General features: G+C 39.9%; 1 protein-coding gene across 1 annotated transcript in view; it reads right to left on the bottom strand.

The window, feature by feature from the left end:
• Nucleotides 1-21,775, bottom strand: part of GRIK4 (glutamate ionotropic receptor kainate type subunit 4) — a 5,029,336-nt gene that overhangs the window by 230,122 nt on the left and 4,777,439 nt on the right. The window contains exon 19 of the mRNA XM_044081017.1: nucleotides 16,694-16,859. Within this exon, the coding sequence (XP_043936952.1) occupies nucleotides 16,694-16,859 (166 nt within the window). The remainder of the gene's footprint in view (nucleotides 1-16,693; nucleotides 16,860-21,775) is intronic.

Raw genomic sequence — 21,775 nt, 5'->3', positions numbered from 1 at the left:
ACAAGGGCCATATTTTCAGGGTGTTTGTGTATACTTTGTGGGCATGGCAGATGGAGTTTGAAAAACCCATTGTACTTGTGTTTGACAGTAATACTGCTGAGAACTGGAGAGTATTTGAGCTAGATTACGACATTTTCACACAGGCTGCATTTTCTGATAAAGATGACTGACAGGCATTTATTCTAGTTAATTTAACTGGATCAGAAGCCATAGAAAGGGAATGTTCATTTGTGTATGCGCCTGCTATCTATACAGGAGAAGGGGAAAACCATCATACTGTTGTACTGGCTGAGTCAAGGGAGGACCCAGAGTGCTTAAAACGTAAATTTAGAGAAATGTGTAAACCCCAGACAGATGTTAAAATAGAAAGACAATTATTTTACACAAGGGATCAAAAGCCTGGTGAAACTTTTGCAGCACATATAACTGAACTGAGAAATAAGGCTAAAACGTGCAGATTTGGTCATTTAAGGGATGAGTTGATAAAAGACAGACTTGTGTGTGGCATTGAAGATAATGCTGTGAGAAAGATTTTCCTTTGTGACAATGATTTCACTTTGAATAAGACTACTGAGATTTGTCAGATATATGAGCTCAAAGAAAAGCACACAAATATGCTTACTAATGAGAATAGCCTTAGAAGGCACAGTGATAAAGCTCATGTTGATAGTAGCATGTAGTTAAAAGAAACAGGTCCAAGCACATGGCAGTAACTGTATCCCCTGCAGCACTCACTGTTAAACCTCAGAACTCTCTAGCAAATTCCAGAGTTTGCACAGTCTCAGTGAAGCATAAGAATGAAAAACAAGAAAAACGGCTCAGGAAAAATGCCAGCGCCCACAAACAAGTATTTAATAAAATCAATGTCCTTTAAAAACCAATGTTGTGATGGAAAAAAACATACAAATGCTAATGTTGAATGTGTTGTCAGTGCCTGTACGTGAAGTACTGAACAGGGCTACAGTTATGTCCCAGATGTATAATAAGTCTAAATATTGAAAGGGTGCCCATACGTGTAATGCTATCACACTACACCCCCCCCCCCAAACAACAACAATGTATTAAACCATGTGCACGGTGTGTATTTATTTATTTGTTTTTATATGTTAATGCTCGTTGATATAACATCCTGGTTTGTAGTAATAGACATATACACTTCTCGCTTTTGAGAAGTAGAGCGTAAAATAACTAGAATGCAATGCATGAAACACATTGAACAACTGTGTTTAACTCAAATTACTTGTTAGGTTTTCTTGATTTTTGCACATTGTCTTTCTCTTTAAAAGGTGAAAAGCAAGTCAGCACTGCTCTGACTCTGAAAGAGTTAACTTTAAGTAACATCTGTCATGTGACTACTTGTGCTGCATTTAAATTCCCTTTGACTTACAGAGTGCATTTGTCTGCAGGAGTCTGTTTATATTAACAGACGAAAAGCGCTTTACACTTGGATTTGTTGATTCTTGTTTTTTTGGCTTATTTTGGACTTTTTTCCATCACAACATTGGTTTTTAAAGGACATTGATTTTATTAAATACTTGTTTGTGCACGCTGGCATTTTTCCTGAGCCGTTTTTCTTGTTTTTCACATCAGTTTTTTGTTCTTGGTGGAAGCATAAGAATTAGTCAGCAAACTCAAAGCATGGGCCCCAACCAAGTTTCATTGTCAACTGTCGTAATTGTGGTGGAAGTCATGAATCTAAATGGTAAAAGTGTTTAGCTTTTAGTTAACAATGCCAAAATGTAATAAGTGGAATAATTTCAAAAAGTTTTGTAAATCAAAAGGCCCACATTCTTTTATTAAAAGGGAACATTTTGAGAAATGAGTCGATCAATTAGAGAGCTGCAACCCTACTCTTTATGTTGATGGTGTGGTGTGTCAGTGCTTCATGAACCAGTTAATGCAGTAGATTTAAAGGCAAATAATGAAGTATTCTGTACTGTTCAGATAAATGGCAAACCCATAGAGCTCAAAGTTGACACAGGTTCCAAGTGCAATGTTATGTCAGCAGAAACATTTGCAAGAGTGTGTCATGGTGAAAGGCTTGATTTGGCAAGGTATGTGAAGCCTGTTGCTTATGGAGGTGAAGAAATTCAAACTGAAGGCTCAGCAGTGCTTTCATGTTACTCTGCTGGAAGAAGCTATGACTTGTTATTTTATGTGGTTAAGGGGTGCTTCCACTCATTATTAGGGCTCAGAGGTATGAAAATGGGACTGCTTTCATTTAATAAGGAAGTCCACCAAGTTAGCTTAGAAGACCACTACTCTAATTTCACCCAGTACATTTTTTCTACTTATGCTGATCTATTAGAAGACAAAGTAGGCAAACTTCCAGTTGTGTACTCCATGAAGTTAGACCCAGAGGTCAGTCCAGTTATCAGCCAGCACATAAAGTTCCAATAGCCATGCAGGACAGAGTCAAGGCTGAGCTAGATAAAATGGTGTGACAAGGTGTGATTTGTCCAGTTGCAACTTCAACTGAGTGGGTATCTTCTATGGTGGTAGCTCAGAAGAAAAGCTCAGATGACATCAGAATATGTATTGATTCACAAGATTTGAATAAAGCTCTAAAAACACCTCATCATCCAATGCACACAGTCAAAGAAGTTGCAGCCTTGATGCTAAACACCACTGCTTCTTCTGTCTTAGATGCAAAGAGTTCATTATGGCAGATTCAGCTTGACAAGAAATCCTCATTGCTAACTACTTACAGTACTCCGTTTGGCAGGTACAGATTTTTGAGAATGGCATTTGCGATAAATTCTGCAAGCGCAGTCTTTGAATGTGCAATGGAGCAAATTTTTTCCAGATATCCTTGTGCTATTATAGTAGACAACATACTAGTAGGAGGTCATAATAAAGCTGAACATGACAGAAATCTCAAAAAAGTTCTAGAAAGGGCACATCAAGTGAATCTTAAGTTCTAGCCACAGAAATGCCAATTCAGGCTACAATAAGTTACTTATGTTGGTCATTTATTTACTAATACAGGCCTACAACCAGACCCTTCTAAGCAATTCTCAAGATGCCAGCACCAGACAATGTTCAAGCCCTGCAATGTTTTCTTGGCAAGGTTACCTATCTAGGCAAATTCATTCCAGACTTCAGCCAACTTTCAGCATTGCTTAAAGAGCTGACACATAAAGATGTATCCTGGTCTTGGTTAGAGCAACACCAAAGAGCATTTGATATCCTGAAACAGAGCACTGCTAGTCCACCATCTCTCAGATACTATGATGTTTACAAGCCAGTTACACTTTCCTGTGATACTTCAAAATTTGATCTTGGTGCAGTCATTCTAAAAGAGGAACAACCTATTGCCTATGCATTGAGAACTCTTACCCACACTGAAATGCTGTATGCCCAGATCAAGAAAAAACTTTTGGCAATTGTGTTTGCATGTTCAAAGTTCCATGATTATGTTTATGGTAGACCTATCAAGATCGAAACAGACCACCAACCTCTAGTCACTATCTTGAGAAAGCATATGCATTCAGCTCCAGCCAGAATTCAACGTATGATGCTGAGATTGCAAAAGTGTAATTTCACTCTTGTCTACAAGAAAGGCAAACTTCTTTATCTTGCTGATACATTATCCAGATCACCTGGAAACACCACAGAACAGCATGAGAATGAGAACCTTGAGTATGAAGTCATGGAGGTAAGAAATTTTTCTTCCACACGTCTTGATGAGCTTAGAAATCACACAGCCACAGGTTCAATTTTTCAAACGCTCAACTACTTTATCAATCAAGGATGGCCATCAAAGCAATCTAGTTTACCTCAAGAAATGCAACCTTATTTTCCATACATAGATGAGATTTTGTCTGACAAAGGTATCATTATGAAATGTTCAAAAATAATTGTTCCACAGTCTTTGTAACCAGAGTACATTACTATCTTGCATCGTGGTCACCCATGAACTGATTCTACCAAAAGAAGGGTGAGATAACTAGTATTTTAGCCTTCTATGTCACAAGACATTGAGAGAGCACTTTCATCTTGTTGCATGTATAACAGTATTAAGTCACATCAACAGAAGGAACCACTTCAGCTAAACCAAATTCTGGAACTACCTTAGTCGACAGTAGCCACCGACATCTTCGAGTGGAATGATCAGCATTATTTGGTGATAGTAGACTCTTACTCCAATTGGTCTGAGATTGACTTACTTCCTAATGTAGCATCCAGTACAGTCATTACTAAGATGAAGTGTCATTTTACAGTACATCGTAGTCTGCACAAAGTTATTTCTGATAATGCCATGCAGTTTACAAGCCAAGAGTTCAAAAGATTTGCTGAAGAATGGGAATTTACTCATGTCACAAGTAGGCCAGAGTGCCTGCAGTCAAATGGCTTGGCAGAAGGTGCAGTTCAAAGTATAAAACAGTTATCAGAGAAGTCAAAATTAGATAATAGTGATGTTTTCCTGAATCTCTTGAATCTCAGAAACGTTCCTCGTGATAAATATCTTGGTTCACCTGCTCAGAGACTTCTGTTGAGACAAACCAGAACCACATTACCAATCAGTAGTCAATTGTTGGTTCCATGTGTCAAGAACAACATGTCAGTGAAAGCCAATTTGCTGAAGAAGTGCTTAACCTAGAAGTCCTACTATGATAAAACCAGCAAACCACTCAATCCATTATGAGAAGGAGGAGCCAAAGTTTATGATCGAATTGGTGTTGTGAAGAGGATTTGCCCAGAGCTGAGATCATACATTGTGGAATCACAAGGAACAGACTTTAGGCAGAATTGGAAACATTTGAGACCAGTGTCCGAGCCTATACCACAGCACATAGCCTGCGAGAAAGACTCTATCTCAGAGTGAATTGTCTGGTGTTCCAATTCCAGAGGAAGTCCCGGAAGACACTCAAATTCCTGTGACAAATCCAGAGGTTCCTGATATAAGTTGTTCACTGAAGACTGTCTGCTGAGTTGTCACAGAGATTTAGTACAAGATTGGTTGCATCTTTAAACCCTGTAACAGATACCAAGCTTGTTTCTTTTTGATGTAGGGATGTGTGTGTGTGTGTGTGTGTGTGTGTGTGTCTTGTTACTGAGACATGGTTTAATTTTGCTGTGTCTGTGTCAGGTGTTGTGACCATGGTTTTAAACCCAATGGCAAACTACAGTGAATTCCAGTCTTTGTCATGACAGTATTCCTTCATAGGTGATTCAAGAGTCCCCCAAAGAGCTCACAGAACTGCTCTGCCTCACATGTACTGGGATTTTTTGTTCCACAGCATAGGGAGTCTCTGGGTGATGAATCTGCCCCTCCAGCATGTTCTATTAATAACCGTGTCAGGTTTAAGTCTCCCGCTTGTGGTTCTGAGGGATCTAGATTTTTGAGGTGAAGCATATTCATCAAATCAGGGTTTGACATGGCCTTATATGTCAGGCACAGGTCACCTCTGAGCAAGCGGTATGAGACTGAATAGAGCTGGAGTTCTTTCAGTCGGGCAGCATAAGACATATTTTTGAGACCCTTTATCCTTTTGGTGAGGAACTTTTGGGGCCTTTCCAGCTGCTGCAGGTGTCGGTCAGATACATTCCGAATGGGGCATTGTACTCAATCATAGGTCTAATGAGTGATGAGTACAGGGGGACGATGACCTCCCTTGATCTAGATGTGAATCCCTTCATGATCAGGTGGGCAATGTAGAAGGTTTTCCTAACTACTTTAGCAACATGAGTGTCAAATGAAAGGCTACTGTCAACCTGGGTCCCCAGATCCCTGATGACTTCTTCTGTGCTCAGTGGATTGCCACCTATATGGTAGCTAGGGGTAACCTTGTTTTTCCCGAAGGGTATGACTATGCATTTCTTGGCATTTAACTTTAGGCCATGGCTCTGGCACCAGTTATCCGTTTCTGTGAGGCCCTTCTGAAGGATATCTGTGTCAGATGTGTTTTCGACTATGGCGCCTAGTTTGCAGTCATCTGCAAACTTTGTCAGCCATAACCCTCCTGTGTTTGCTTGTACTTCAGAAAAGTAGATGCCGAACAAGAGTGGACCCAGGACTGAGCCCTGTGGGACACCACTTGTGACAGGCTTTGAGTCAGACATGGCTCCAGCAACTCTGACCCTGTGGGTTCTGCCACTTAGCCAGTTTGCAACCCATCTTGTGATGTATGGGTTTACATTCAAGCTGATGAGTTTTTTGATGATACCTGAGTGGGGTATTGTGTTGAAGGCCTTTGCCAGGTCAAGGTAGGCTGTATGGACTGCCTTTCCTCATCAATGGCCTTGGTGACTGTCTCGAAAAAGTCAACCAAGTTTAAAAGGCATGATTTGCCTTTGACAAAGCCAAACTGGGTTGGATCCAAAGTCTGCAAGTTCCCTATGTCTTTATTTATGAGTTCCATTATGATCCTCTCCATGGCTTTGCAGATAAGGCTTGTCAAGCTAATGGGACGGTAATTTCCAGGGTCGGTGGAGGCACCGCCTTGTGAAGTGGGACCACAGTCGCCGTGCGCCACTCCTTGAGTGCGTATCCTGAGGTGAGGCTAAGATTAAACAGCTGTCCTAACTGCGGGTTTAATTCCTCATTGAGTTCATGGAGCACACAGCCGGGGACACCATCCGGTCCCATGGATGCTGTGTTTTTGCTTTGGAGAGAGCAGTTCTCACCTGGGCGTTGGAGATGTTTGGGGCTACAATCCTCTGGTATAGATATCTCTCCTTTTGGGGGGAGAAGTTTGCACTGAACCTGTCAGCCAGTATGTTGTCAATTTGTGTAGGTTCAGTAATCTTCACATCATTTTGAACTAATTCTGAGCATATCTGGGAGTTTCCTCCCAGGTTTCTAACATAGCTAAAGAAGGCCTTATGATTGTCTTTTGAATCCTTGGCGATTTTTCTCTCAAAATTTGCCTTGGATGATTTTATGAGAGCTCTTAGTTTTTTACTTATAATGATCAAAGGTGTCTTACCTTTCAAGGATTTTGCTCTATCTTGTAGTAGCTTCCTCCTTTTGTTGTAGAGCTTGTTTATGGCTGGGGTCCACCAGACTGGACGCTTGCCTTTGGTACAAAGAGTCTTAGTTTTGTTTGGGATTGCCTGATCCATGCAGTCCTGTAGGTGCTGGTAGAAGGCATTTGTAAGTGATTCAGCAGTTTGAGTAATGTTTACCACTTGCTCAGGGGCCTTAAAGGAGACCACACTAGTTTTTAGAAGTGTGAAGTCGGCTTTTGAGAAGTTTTTCACTGTGGTCTTTTTATTTCAGGTGGGGCGGCATGAGGACCTCCAGCGAGATTAGTTTATGATCTGATCTCACCAGTGAGGGGTATACTTCGGTGTTGAACATTGTGATCCCATGTTCGTGATGATGAGATCAAGTATGTTTTCTCCTCTTGTGGGGATGGTGACTAGTTGTTCCATGGCATTTGAGTTTATGAACTCCAGGAACCTTTGGGCTAGAGTGTTTGGGCTTGAGTAGTGTTCCCAGTCTATATTAGGGTAGTTGAAGTCACCTAGTATGATGGTGTTTGGAGATACATTTATCCCCTCCACTGTTTTCAGGGAGGCCATGTGAGGTTCCTGAGTTTGAGAGGGTGGCCTGTAACATGCTACAAATTGCAGAGCAGTCTTGCCTATGGTTAATTGCACCTGGATGGTCTCCGATGCATCGTGCGTTGCCACCAACCTTGAGGTGTGGGTGTCCTTTATGAATATGGACAACCCCCCTCCTTTCTTGGTGTTGTCCGGATTTTGGGGCCGGAACGCATGATATGAGGTGAAACCTGCTAGTGCTGGGGTGCTCTCAGGAGCCTTGAACCAGGTTTCTGTCACAGCACAAACATCGATGTTCTCCATACTGAGAAGGGCCTCGAGTGCGTGCATCTTGAGATTGAGACTTCTGGCATTGAGCAGCATTACCCTTAGTTTTTTTACTTTTTTGTGTTCTAGGGTGGTAGATTTAGAATTTGAGCCTTGCCTAAAAAAGGCACTATGGGGGTGGCAAGAGCCTTTGCCAATATCCGGAAGCCTAGGGGTGACAGGTGCAAGCCGTCCCTTGCCAAGCAGCGTGGCTTGTCCAGCATGTCATCCCAGGCAGACAGACATTGGATCCCCTTTGAATGACACCGGAATTTAAGCCAATTATTAAATCTGATCATCTTATCACTGTATTGTGGCATCATTCTAGGTGAAGGTAGGATACTGCTCAAGGTCAGGGTCATACCTGCCTGGGCTACATAATCAGAGAGCTCCTCAATGTCTCTTTTCATGTAGTCCAAGGAGGTACGTCTCAGGTCGTTGACACCAGCGTGGACAATGACTGAGTCGTACTTGTACCTGCTGTTGAGAGACCTTGAGTGCTTGTGTTATGTGGCGGATTCTAGTGCCCGACAGGCAGCTTACTGTGACCTTCTCCTTACTCAGTCTGGTGAGCGGGACGTCAGTGTGTCTGACTATGGAGTCACCTATGACAAGTATGTTTGGTGTTGTATTTGGCCTTAAGGGCAGTGACTGCTTTGCACACTGATTTTGTTGTTTATGTGTTGTTTGTGTGGTGTATTGAGTTTGCAGTTGCTTGGGTGTCTGCTTTGGAGGCCTCTGCTGTTTAGGTAAATTTTTACTCAGAGCCTCCGAGTATGTCTTAGTGTGTTTATGTGTTTGATTCAGTGGTGTGGTTGATATATGAGAGACTGGTATTGTGGTGTGTGTAGTTGCCTTCTCCTCCTGCCTGGTCTTGCCAGTCCTGAGTTGAGAGAGCTCAGCCTCCAGTCTGGCTAAATAGCTGCATCTCTCACAAGTGTTAGTGTTACATGGGAGGAGGAGATGGTTGTCCGTGTACATGAGGCAATTGTAACATTGTCTCAGAATTCCCAGATTCACCAAATGGGCAGGAGAGGATGCCAGCATCTGACCCTTCGACATGCTAGAAAGAATTATGAGTTGGTATGAGACAGAAAAGTAGTGGGCTTAGCAGGGAAGTGGGCACTCCTGGGGGGTTTTGCTAGTGAGAGATTTGTATAATATAGGAGTGCTTGACCTGCAAAGAGAATGCTTATAAGACAAGGGATATGCTTATAAGACAAGTGCTGAGCTTGAGAAGAAAAAGCTATCTGGAACAAGTGCTGCACTTTTTAGTGTAGGTGTAAACTGTTTAGGTTCCTAACAGAGCAGTTCTAAGGGAATAATTGAAGAACAGACTTTCTGGAGCCAGAAAGAGTTTAACCTTGTTTAACCGGCGCTGCCCGATGCTGCTCTAGTGGCAACTCTGCGCTTAATCATGCTAAAGCACGTTAAAGCGTGCTTGATAGCAGGGGCTGGAAAGAAGCAGGAATAGAGCCAAAAGGGAAAATAAAACTACAGTTTCAAGTCAGTAACCACCTCTATGGGGGCAGGAAGCTGCTCAATGTTAGTCACTGCCACTGATGAACAGAGAGACCCTCCTTCAGCCCAAGCAAAAATGGCCTCACAGAAACTTTCAAACAGTTCAGGAACAGCAAGCCTGTAACTGAACTTTTTTAACTCTCAGAAAAGTGGGAAAAGCAAGATTTTTTTTTTGTTTTTGTTTTTTACAGAGATAGCAGAGGTTCACAAGTAATATCAAGTTATAACAGTGCAGTAAATGACCCCACACAAGAGTGCTAGGTCAAGGACAGAAAATATGAAAGTTTTAAGAAAAAAACGATTTAAAATTAAGTGCAAACAGGAAATTCAGCAAACAGCTTTTGGTTGTGCTCTAAATACAGCTACTAATACTCAAATTCCTGTGACAAATCCAGAGGTTCCTGATGTGAGTTGTTCACTGAAGACTGTCCCCATTGCTGTGTTTGGTCCAGACTGTTACGTTACAAGATTTGGTTGCATCTTTAAACCCTGTAACAGATACCAAGCAACTTGGACATGAACATTGTGTTTGTTTCTAATGTCTGTAATAACCCATGTCTAACTCTAATACGTTTTTTTACTAAGGGCAATCTTTCTAAGAGGGAGGATGTAGGTCAATGTGTGTGTGTGTGTGTGTGTGTGTGTGTCTCTTTAAGAAGTTATCCAAGGGCTTGCACAAGTGTATAAATACTGAGCATGTGCGAGCCTGACTGCCATTTTGTAGTAAACTGTTCAGATGTAAGCATGTATGTAGGTAAGGTCTGTCTGTTAATCAGTTTGTTTATATTTTATGATTTTGCTATCCATCCTGATGTTTCTGTGTATTAAAGCATCTAAACAAAATACCCCGCCTGCTTGTCATCTATGTTACAGAAGGACAAGCGACAGTACTGAAGTAATATCTTCCTTCATTGTATAGGTTCTAGGCACTATAGTGTTGTGGATCAAACCTTACTGCACTAATTTGCACAAATCTGCTACCAGCTGTGCTATTCTGCATGCGGTGATCAACATAGTCAATAAGACCATGCTTGTCTTGTTACTGAGACATGGTTTAAATGTACAGAAAGCACCCTGTCTGTGTCAGGTGTTGTGCTTACCATGGTTTTAAACCCAATGGCAAACTACAGTGAATTCCAGTCTTTGTCATGACAGTATTCCTTCATAGGTGATTCCCAAAGAGTCCCCCAAAGAGCTCACAGAACTCCAGCACATCTTAAGGAAGTCAAACTTTAAGTTTATTATAGAGCTCCATCTATGACTGTGATGGTGGTGCTGCGGTAGCGTTGTCGCCTCACAGTAAGACGTTGTCCAGTTCGATTCTCAGCAAGAGCGTCTTCTGTGTAGAGACATGCGTGAATGGGCGTACCTTTGTGGAAGGTTGTCTGTCAGGGCTAGCAACTCAGCACGTAAAAATCTACTGCCAATTATTGGCGGACCGGAGTTCCGCTGTGGCGACCCCTAACCAGGAATAGCCGAAAGACACAACATAGATCTCCATCTATGACCCCACCTGATCTTGAAAACTTCCTGGCATTCCTTGAAAATATCCCCAAAAGCAATGGCTCAGCAGTCCCTGGCCACATCAACTATCCCTCCATAGACTGGAGTACCTACCCTACCAACACAGAGTATGCCCAATGCTTCTTGGATTGGTTGGACAATAACTCCCTGGATTAACTCACCCTTGATTCCACAAGGGACAAGAACATTCCAGCCTGGTTCTCACAGACTTAACTTTAGTCTATTCCCTTTCCTGGTCAGCCCCTCATTAGGTAAGTCAGACTATGTACTGGTTCCCTCTAACATCAAAACATCCACTCCCCTGGTAACCAACATCATTCTCTTTAGAGAGTCCAAAAAAGGTAAATCATTTACAGTTATATAACAAAAATCTCTAAATCCACTCATGAAAATTCCACAGTTGGCCTGGGATATGCTGCCACCTGCACTAAGGATCTTTATGCCTATTTAGATAAAAACATTGACCTGGAAGCCCTCACTAGAACCATATACAGCAGTAAATTCAAAAGCACATTACTACAGTTGTCAGTCCATATAACCAAAATGTATAACAGAAGGAATAAACTGCTCAAATTAGGCAAAGTCAGCATACTTTTCCATGAAGATAATATAAAAAAACTCATTAAAAACTGAAGCCAACATAAACACCAGCAAAGCATTCTGTTAACTCAGGCTAGCAACTGAGACAAAAGATAACTGCAAACCTTTCTTCAGTTACATTAGAACATTAACAAATAATTCACTATACTAATCTGAACTTTTTCATATTGGTGTCCACCACTCAAACCCTAAAGACATTGTAAATATACTAGTAAAAAAACATTGCATTCGACTTCTTCCCTGAAATTATCATCCCAACTTCAGTCATCGTTGAGTCACTTCCCACTCTACCATCACCACGGTAGTTAGGAAGACCTTCTACATTGCCCACCTTATCATGAAGGGATTCTCATCTAGATCAAGGGAGGTCATAGTCTCCCTTTACTCATCACTCATCAGACCAATGATTGAGTACAATGCCCCATTCGGAATGTATCTGACCCGACACTTGCAGCAGCTGGAGAGGCCACAAAAGTTCCTCACCAAAAGGATAAAGGGTCTCAAAAATCTGTCCTATGCTGCCCGACTGAAAGAACTCCAGCTCTATTCAGTCGCCATCATTGCTCAGAGGTGACCTTGCCTAACATACAAGGCCATGTCAAACCCAGATTTGATGAATATGCTTCACCTCAAAAATCTAGATCCATCAGAGCCACAAGGACGGGAGACTTAAACCTCAACACGGCTATTAATAGGACGTGCTGGAGGGATAGATTCATCACCCAAAGACTCCCTATGCTGTGGAACAAAATCCCGGTACATGTGAGGCAGAGCACCTCGCTGGCCTTGTTCAAGAGAAATCTTGACCAATGGATGGGAGATCGCAGATATACCCCAGGGATTACCTCAGTGTCACAGCTCGACAGAGGCACAGCAAAATAATGGGTATAGTTCCCCATACTAAAGGGGTGGCGTAAGCCACAAAACGATGGGCTAGGCTTGTAAATGCCCTCGGGCAGATAGCCTAGTATGAACCTATGAACCTATACCCTTAAGATACTCTCAAAGACCAGAAACACTTCCTCCATTGGTCATGACAACATACCAGGCTGCTTAGAAAATAGTGCAAACATGTACTTATTGGTCCACTGCTTAAACAATTTAACCTAAGCCTAGCTACAGGATATGTCGCTATACGCTGTCACACTGGGATAGTGATGCCGCACCATAAAGGAGGGATGACTATGAGCCCTGGAAACTACAGAGCCATCATGCTAATGAATCTTACCTATAAAGCCATGGAGGTACATAATTACTGACCTCATAAAAGCATCAACAATCTATTTAGGCTTGACTCACAGCAATTCAACTTTGTTAAAGGTAGATCATGTCTACTAAATCTTGTAAGCTTCTTTGAAAAGGTCAGGCAAGTGACAGAAAGTGGGTACATTGTCCATTCTGCCTATCTTGATTTGGCCAAGGCATATGACACCATACTGCATGAGAGAATTGTAAATAAGCTTATAATATTAAACATAGATTCCTATGTGATAAGATGGACTGCAAACTGGTTCAAGGAAAGAACACACTTTGTCAGAGTTGGTGACACCTTCTCAGTCAGAGAGTAGGTGACCAGTAGTGATCATCAGTGATTTGTGCTGGGCCCCCTCCTGTTTGTCATTTATTTTTCTGACCTCGGAACTGATAACACACTGATCTTTGGTTAACCAAATTTGCTAATGACTGCACGATGGATGTAGTTATCAAATCAACCTATGATACTTATTCCCCTCAAAATGAATTAACATAAGTCAACTGGTGCATCAAAAAACAAACTTAAACTAAATGTCAGGAAATGCATGATCATCCCTTTTGGGAAACAACAAATTGCTTCAACCTACTGCATCAATAACACTCCTCTATCAAGCGACTCAGTGATTACAAACATGGGCATCTGGGTTGATAACTCTCTTTCCTGTGATCATTGTGTTGAACTTTCAGTTAGGAAATCCTTCTATATCTTACAAGTAATGCCAAATTCATCACTTCTCTCTTCTAAAACCAAGGAAGTCATCTTTCCCTTATATTCTGCCCTGGATAGATGCTTTATAAAATACAATGCACCCTTTGGAATGTATCTTGTTAGACACATTCAAAAACTTCAAAAAAAATGTTCCTAACAGAAGTGGTCTTTGGCTTCAAAAATCTTAGCTATCAGCAGAGTTGGAATCTTTGCCCCCTATTCAGTTTCTTGTAAACTCCTGAGGGGCATCTGTTCCTCACCATGCCCTCAGGGATCCTACTATCCTTGACCTAGTTTTCTTAATAAATCAAACAGTGTAGGCAACACTAACGTGTGAGATCTAAACCCTCATCAGGAAATAAATAAAACTAGATGGAGTGATAGGTTCAACATCCAGCACCTCCCTTCTGCACTGGAACAGGCTCCCCTTACAGGTCAAGCAATGTGATTCTCTGCTATGCTTTAGACATAGCATGGATAACTAGGTAGGTACCCTTAAATTTACTTGAGGACATATAAACATTGCCATCCTTGAATGGTGTGGCAGCCTGAAGGTGGTTATTGTTAAGGCACACATGACCTTTGGTCAAATTGCTTTTTATATCCTGTGATTCTATAATTCTAAATGGTAAAACCTACTTGGTACAAACTGCTACAATAAATATTTGACTTAAATTCAACTTATGTATGTATGTTTTTATGTCATTATTTGAGTTCATTGACTAGGTGAGTGCATCAATCCAAGGACCCTTTTCATTTATGGCTTAGCCCAAAAGCCTGAGATATTTACACAAATTACAAACATTTATTAGCTTATGCAGTTTTAATTACGCCATCATAGACATTGGTAAGCATATATTGCTTGTTAACTAAACTGCATCAATAACGACAAGCCCACCAGCTCCCCAAACTAATATATACCCAATCCACAGTTATACAAACATGGAGAAGGGGAAAAAACACTCAAAAAAGGATTATAGCTGATGCTCATTTAGAAACATCACTGGCAGCAATTTCCTGTGGAAATCAGCAATCAAACTATTTTGCTTCATTGAGGCATTTGTGGCAAGTTGGTTCCACCTGAAGGTTACTCTGAGTAGTAAAGCAGCAATTTCAGTATTTGTTTGCTATACTCAGATAATGCATACGAGCTTCCCTTTTATTTTATACATTTTGAGCAGTGTGTTGTGCCAAACATGAACACTGTAATTGCATATTTAAGTTTAATTAAAAATACAAGGGGAGAAAAAAGTATCTGTCTTAATGCACAGCTTGCATGTGAACAGTGAAGAGCTGGATACAGAATGCAAGCATTTATAACAGACTGTCCTAAGATACACATCAAGTTGCTTAATACTGGGTCAGATTTAACATTTGAAAAGGTGCCAGGAACAGGTACAGTCAAAGTTCATTTCTCGTACATTTCAGCAGAAACAAGGAAGCTAAGCTTATGCTATAACTTGCAGAGAAAGCAAAGTAAAACTTTGCAAAGCCAAGAAAGGTTGAAGATGTCAAACGTTTGCACAGCAGCTGATAAATCTTCTATTGGGGGGGGGGGGGGTATTCTGCAGTGGAAAGGAGAGCGATTTTGCAGAAAAGTAAGATGACTTATGCTGTGGAAACACCAATATAAGAAAGGAAACAAAACTGTTTGTTGTCTCAGTAACTAAAGGAGTCCAAGGTATTACACTGGGCTAGTTCTTTGCCTTCCTTGAAGGTTGGGCATCAGGCTGGCAACTACCAATCATGAGCGGACCGGAGTTCCGCTGTGGTGACCCCTAACCGGGAAAAGCCGAAAGACATTACACTGGGCTAGATCTTTGCAACTGTGGCCTCTTGTTTTCAGTTCTCATAAATGTTACATCCTGTTTAACTCATTTACTCCAATTGAGCTCAGGAAGTTTGCACTGTAACTTCCAATGGGCGGAGCCTCAGCCTTTTGACAGAATCAAATTATGTCCTCACATTTCAAGCAGATGTTCATATTTGTGGAACCATAGGGGTTATGAAAGAAGTGTAAATGGCAAACTCTTCAGCACAAACTATTTTTACAGTGGTAGTATTCATTAGGTTCTAGGTCTTAATCCACATTTTATAAGTCACAATAAACACAGTAACTATTACATTTATAACATTTTGTAAACAACGTACAATATCTCTGCAACCACTCAAGTTGCACACACACTGTCAGCAGCATTTTATTCATCTAGCTGAAAGCTTTTATATGAGGCTACGAAGTTCTGTCTGTGTTACTTGGTTGTTGAGATATTTAGAAAAATGTAAAAATTATATCCATATAAATTAATATAATGAAAACAACAGTTAATATATATTTACCTGCACTAGACAGAGGCCAAGTATTAAGGCAGTGGAGTTTGCCACTGTATAAGCTTTAAGATGAAATATTTTAAAACCTTGTACAAAACATAGTTTTAGAATTATCGATGCAAATATGAACAAGCAATGTTTGACGCCTAGAGGCATCAGTAGGAGTTAACTGCAGATGCAGCTGGAGGCATCATTCGGATGTAATGAGTTAAGCTGAACACTGGGGCACAAATTAATAGAATTCTATTTACCATTTTTCATGCGTGCTTTCTATTATATTAAAGAAATGTATGTAGTATTTGGAAAATTGTGAATGTAAAACACTAGAAATAATGGGTTAAAGTGTTTTGTTTTAAGAAGGACAAAAAAAATTCTTGAATTTCATATCATAAATACAAATTTATCACCAGTGTGACATCTTCTAGTATGATTACAAATGACTTGGTCAAGTCTGTCTTGTCAATTAATGTGAAACAGGGTCACACTCTAGCATTTTGTATGTTTGCCGATGATATTCAATGTTTTGTACAGCTACTGGGAGAATGTACTAAGTATATTGATTCAAAAGTGGTATATGCTGTTCATCTACCTAATAGAATTCTTCACAAAAAAAAAAACAATATGGAGCTCAGTTGTATTGTATAACAACAGATGTCAATGAGTTAATGGAATTAGTGAATGCTTTAGCAGGTATACAAAAGCACAGAACAGCCAAGGATGGCAAATACTGTTCTCGCAGGGACTTAAAAAATCCAATCAAAATGACAGAAACACAGACAGCATGTTTCACATGCACATATGTTTTTTTTAAAAAAAAGAATGTGAAAATGCTATCTCAGTGGTGTGCTGTAACTGCTATATTTAGATTGTACTTATAGTGTGGTGCACACAATGAACAGTGGACTTAACAGAGAACAGATAAGCATAAACCCAGGATACCTGAAAGAAGGTCATAGTAGAGCCACCATGGATTGTTCCATACTCTATAGCAGTTTGGTCAGCAAGGTCATCGACCGATTCTATTGGTACGTCCATTCTTTGCACAGTGAGAAAGGCAGCCAGATTGGCTGTGTAGGAGGAGATGATGATCAGAGTGAATGCCCACCTAGGGAAAACGTAAAAACATCATTATCTGTAATACTGACGAAAATAATTCTTCCAGCACTGTGCAGACAGATCCTCTTAGAACAAAGCATAAATACAAAACTGTAGAAGATAATGAAGAGCCGTGCACTGAACTATTTTAAACACTGTTACGCCCACAGATACACATACTCATGTCACTGTTATATTGATATAAACAAGGGAAGAACAAGGCATGCATCATGTACACCACAGTTCAAGCTTTATTTTTTGGAACCATGACTGACAGATTACAGATGCAGTTGCTCAGTCAGGACCCCTTTAATCATGTCTCTCTTTTTTTATTTAATTATATAAACTGTTTCATAAAATAGCAGTACTGGAAAGGTATGCTCTCTTAAACATATGGTTTCCAGGGGAGGATGGGGGAGTGATATTTGGGAAGGATACATTCTCGAAAGAAATGTACTTTTGTGTACAAACTGGTTTACAGTTTCAGAAAGGCTGTTTAATGATACAAAGTCATAATAGCACTTTTGTTGTGAGGCATCATAACACAATCCTTCACATTTCAAGTCCTTCAGTTATATCTATATAATGCAGTAACTCAAAATAAATGTCTTTTGCAAGTGGAAGCCCACCTGCACCCAGCTCCCCTTTTGTTGTTGTGACTTTCGGCTTTTCCCGGTTAGGGGTCGCCACAGCGGAACTCCGGTCCGCTAATGATTGACAGTGGATTTTTATGTGCCGAGTTGCCAGCCCTGACGCACAACCTTCAATGAAGGTACGCCCATTCACGCATGTCTCCACACAGATGACGCTCTAGCTGAGAATCGAACAGGACAACGTCTTACTGTGAGGCGACAATGCTACCGCAGCACCACCACCGCAGCTTCCTTAAAGTTTATAATTTGCAATTTCATAACTGCAGAGCACTGGGGAAGGAAGAAGCTTCCCAAAACAGCACACAGAGATCACAGACAATTGTGTTTCACTCTGACTTGAATAATCAGGTGATTTCTGAGATCTTGAGCCTTACAAACATATGGGGTAGCCTAATATATTAGTCAAGGATTTTATGATCTATCATAATATCAGAAAAAAAAATTCATAAGTCCAACAGGACCAACACATAACTATTAAATACCAAAGCTCTCAGGAGGTCAGTCATAGATTTATAATCTACTATCATAATATCAGAAAAAAATAATTAGGAATTCCAACAGGACCTACACATAACTATTATGCACCAAAGCCTTCAGGAGGTCAGCATCTTAAAGAACATAATAGTTCTTCCCATTAGCCACTATCCTAGCATCAAATGCTTATTCTCACTAGTGGGTTAGCAGCAAAGACTGCATTAGGGCTACCAGTGTAACAGAAAGCAGGCTGTAGCCAGTCAATTTAATGAAACAACAGTAACAATAGTTTAATGAAGAAAGAGGCTATGTGGTAATGTAAATTAAGTTTACACCACATTATAATACAATCAGAACAATAATGTATGAAAACAAAATATCGTTTCTAGTTCAGCAGTTATCACATCCACATATCAAACATAAATGTAATTTACGGCCACACTGCATTAAACAAACTGATATTCAACCAGTCAGTTTTGTGTAGGGTGCTAGAAACTCTAGTTTTTAATGAGGTTATAATGGACACCCTTGGACATTCTTGACTAAACAATTTTTATGATAGCAGGAGGGTTGTTAAACAATTAATTAAACAGAATCAGAATCACCTGTAAGTAATAAGCATACCTTGCTTTACTTACTATGTAACAGATACTAGAAAAGTACATTAGACTGACCATTGCCATTTTTCAGTTTTCTTTTCTCTAACTTCAAGTTCCAGAAATATTTTCTGATGAAGCAGTGTTCAGATAAAACAATGGACTATGAAAGATTTTATACTCCATATCAGATATTCACAATCTTTCTTCAGCAGTTCCATCCACTAAGCTGGCTCATGCTTTCAACCATACTAATGGAGCAGAGAGAAAAGGTTTGTAAATACCTTATCGGCCACCAACATTCTTATTTCCTGTTTTATCTTGAAATTGTTACGTTACCTGGCAGTATTTTTAGTTCACAGTATGTTAACTGCTCCTTCATATTGTCTCAAGAGTATTAAAGATGTTGTTTATCTTCCTGTACAATTGTCTGATGTAAGTTTTCACCACTTCATATGGGAACACCCCATATAATCGAACATTCGTAATCTCGAATGTGTTTAGCATTGGCGTAAGTGATTCAGACTCATTTGACTGTTTCTGCCAGTGTTAAGTCTGTGCAACACTGTCCACAGTGGGGATTGGGGAAATAGCCTTTTCCCACTGTACAGTAATCTTGGAGTTGGTATACATAATTAGCAGGTGGTGTGGGGTGCTTGCCCCCCCCTGCAAAAAACATAAGTGTTTTGTTTTATCCACTGTTTTGGCATTCAGTCCTTTGGGATCGATAGCCAACCAAGATTTGTGTACTTGGTTATTTAGAAGTACATTCTTTCTTATATACACTGTACTTTTTGTGAATTGTTCTTAGTGGAAAATATTTTGCATTAAAATCATTAAATAAATGTGTGCACAGTAGACAAAACAGTTTATGTGTTTATTTTAGCTGCATTTTATTTAGAAGAGAGTGAACATTTTGCTAGATTTAATGATGCAATGAAAGCAGAAGTATCTCCACACTGTTTTTTAAGAGGAAGAAAACACTGACAGAGGTCTCACCTACACTAGTGGCTGTATGAGTGTTCCAAAAGAGAGAGGCCAGCAAAGAAAAGAAAGATGGCGCTATGCAATCTTGCACAGGCAAACACACACACACACACACACACACACATATATATATATATATATATATATATATATATATATATGGGTCCATATGACTTCGTCGACAGTTCATTTCATTGACACTCATTTGGTCGACAGTTAATTTGGTCGACAGGCAGATTTGCCCCCTTCCCCAATGTTGTGGAACCCTGGAGTTGATATATATAGTTTGCAGGGGTGTGGGGGCATAGCCCCCCACATTAGGGGGTGTGGGGGTTGAAGCCCCCCACCTACCATTGGGGAAGGGGGCAAATCTGCCTGCTGTCGACCAAATGAGTGTCAATGAAATGAACTGTCGACGAAGTCATATGGACCCATATATATATATATATATATATATATATATATATATATATATATATATATATATATATATATATATATATATATATATATATTCAGTTAGAGAACAGTCAGTGGCTTTAGTTTACACTGATGATTTGGTTAGCGAACAAGAAATGGATCGATGTAAGGCCATGACTCCATTAGCCTCATTCTTTCCTGTTGTATAGATGGCCTATTTTTCTTGTCAGTGTCCATCTAAGCACATTGATTGCAATTCAAACATATTTATGTTTAACTAATTTTCTAGTGCTCACTATATATATTTAGCATGGTTCTTGGCAGGTAGTTTCAGTACATTTGACTATACTCATCTACTTATTAATGTTCACATCTTATGACATAGCCCTTTCAAATCTCTAACTGACATCAAAGAATTATCGACTTTCAACTGTTACACTGACAGTGCTTACAAATGAATATGTACCAGAGTGTGGTAACTGTTAAGGCTGCCTTCCTATACAATTTTCATTTTTTTTCTTACTGGAGTGTAATGTCAGGACACACTAAATATAGCCATTATTCATATTATGAACCATGTACAAGGAATCATCTCCTAGTTATTTTGACAATATTAGTAAACAGATTGCGATATGGAATTTTCAATAGAGATACAGAAGTACTATTTTTCCTTGACTTCACTGTAGTCATTTTTATTAGCTTGTACCAATTTGTTGCTTAACTAATCATGACAGAATACTTTTATATGGACGTTCTACTTATTTGTTGTTTTTTTTCTTTCCGGGCAGTTGCAGATCACAGAAATTACTCAAAATAAGACTAGCTAATAGCAGTTTGTCATGGTTCTGTCCTGGGTCCTTTACTCTTTGGTACATAATTCTCTGGCATAAAAGCTAATATTGGCCTTAGGAATCACAGGTCTATTAGTTTCATTAATACTATTTCCACAGCTATGGAAATGTTATAACTAAACAACTAAACAATAATATAGGTGACCTTATATCTCAGGGTATTCTCCAGTTTGGTTTTGTAAAAGGCAGATTATACCTGTTCAACACAGTTTAAAAGACAGGCATTTACCTATTCGACAGAACCCATATTGTTAAGGTGGGGGTTATTTACTCAAGACACAAACATGTCACCAGTGGTGCCCCATATGGCTGTGCCCCGCATCCTTTCTTCCTTTGGAATATACTTATCTGACATGGAAACTGACATTAAGTGACTATAGATAACCATGTTTGCTGATGATTGCAAACTGGGGGCAATCATCAAATCCCACCCTGGCAATTGTTCAGCAGTCACTGGACCAAACAAATGTTTGCTGTGTTAATCGTGGGCTTGCTCTCAAAGCCAAGAAATGCAACATAGTTTATTTTTGTAAATCTAGCATTACATTTGACCTACCATATCAGTAACATTCAACTTATGTCTGATACTATGTTACTAACAGATTTTCCTTTGACCACCATGTCTCTGTGGTTAGAAAATCCTTCTGTGCCACATAACTTAGCTTTCATAACCTGTAGGTACAAAAAAGATAGAACCAACATTAAATATAATGCACTTTTCAGTATGTACTTTGCAAAGCACCTAAACTAACTTGAGCAAGCTCAGTGATTCCTTACCAAAATGATCTCAGGTCTCAGTACCCTTAGCTACTCTAATAGTCTTTTATGCTACAGATGATCCAGCACTCTAGAGAGCTAAACCTATGCTATTGTATCAACAGCACCAGATGGTGAGGTCGTTATGAGACCCAATGTATTCCCAGGCTTTTAGAACAGGTTGCCCTT

Source organism: Protopterus annectens, chromosome 8.part0, assembly GCF_019279795.1.
Source record: "Protopterus annectens isolate FY-2018-M chromosome 8.part0, PAN1.0, whole genome shotgun sequence".
Lineage (NCBI taxonomy): Eukaryota > Metazoa > Chordata > Ceratodontiformes > Protopteridae > Protopterus > Protopterus annectens.
The sequence above is the reverse complement of the archived record's forward strand: the minus strand, read 5'-3'. Positions and strand labels throughout refer to the sequence as shown.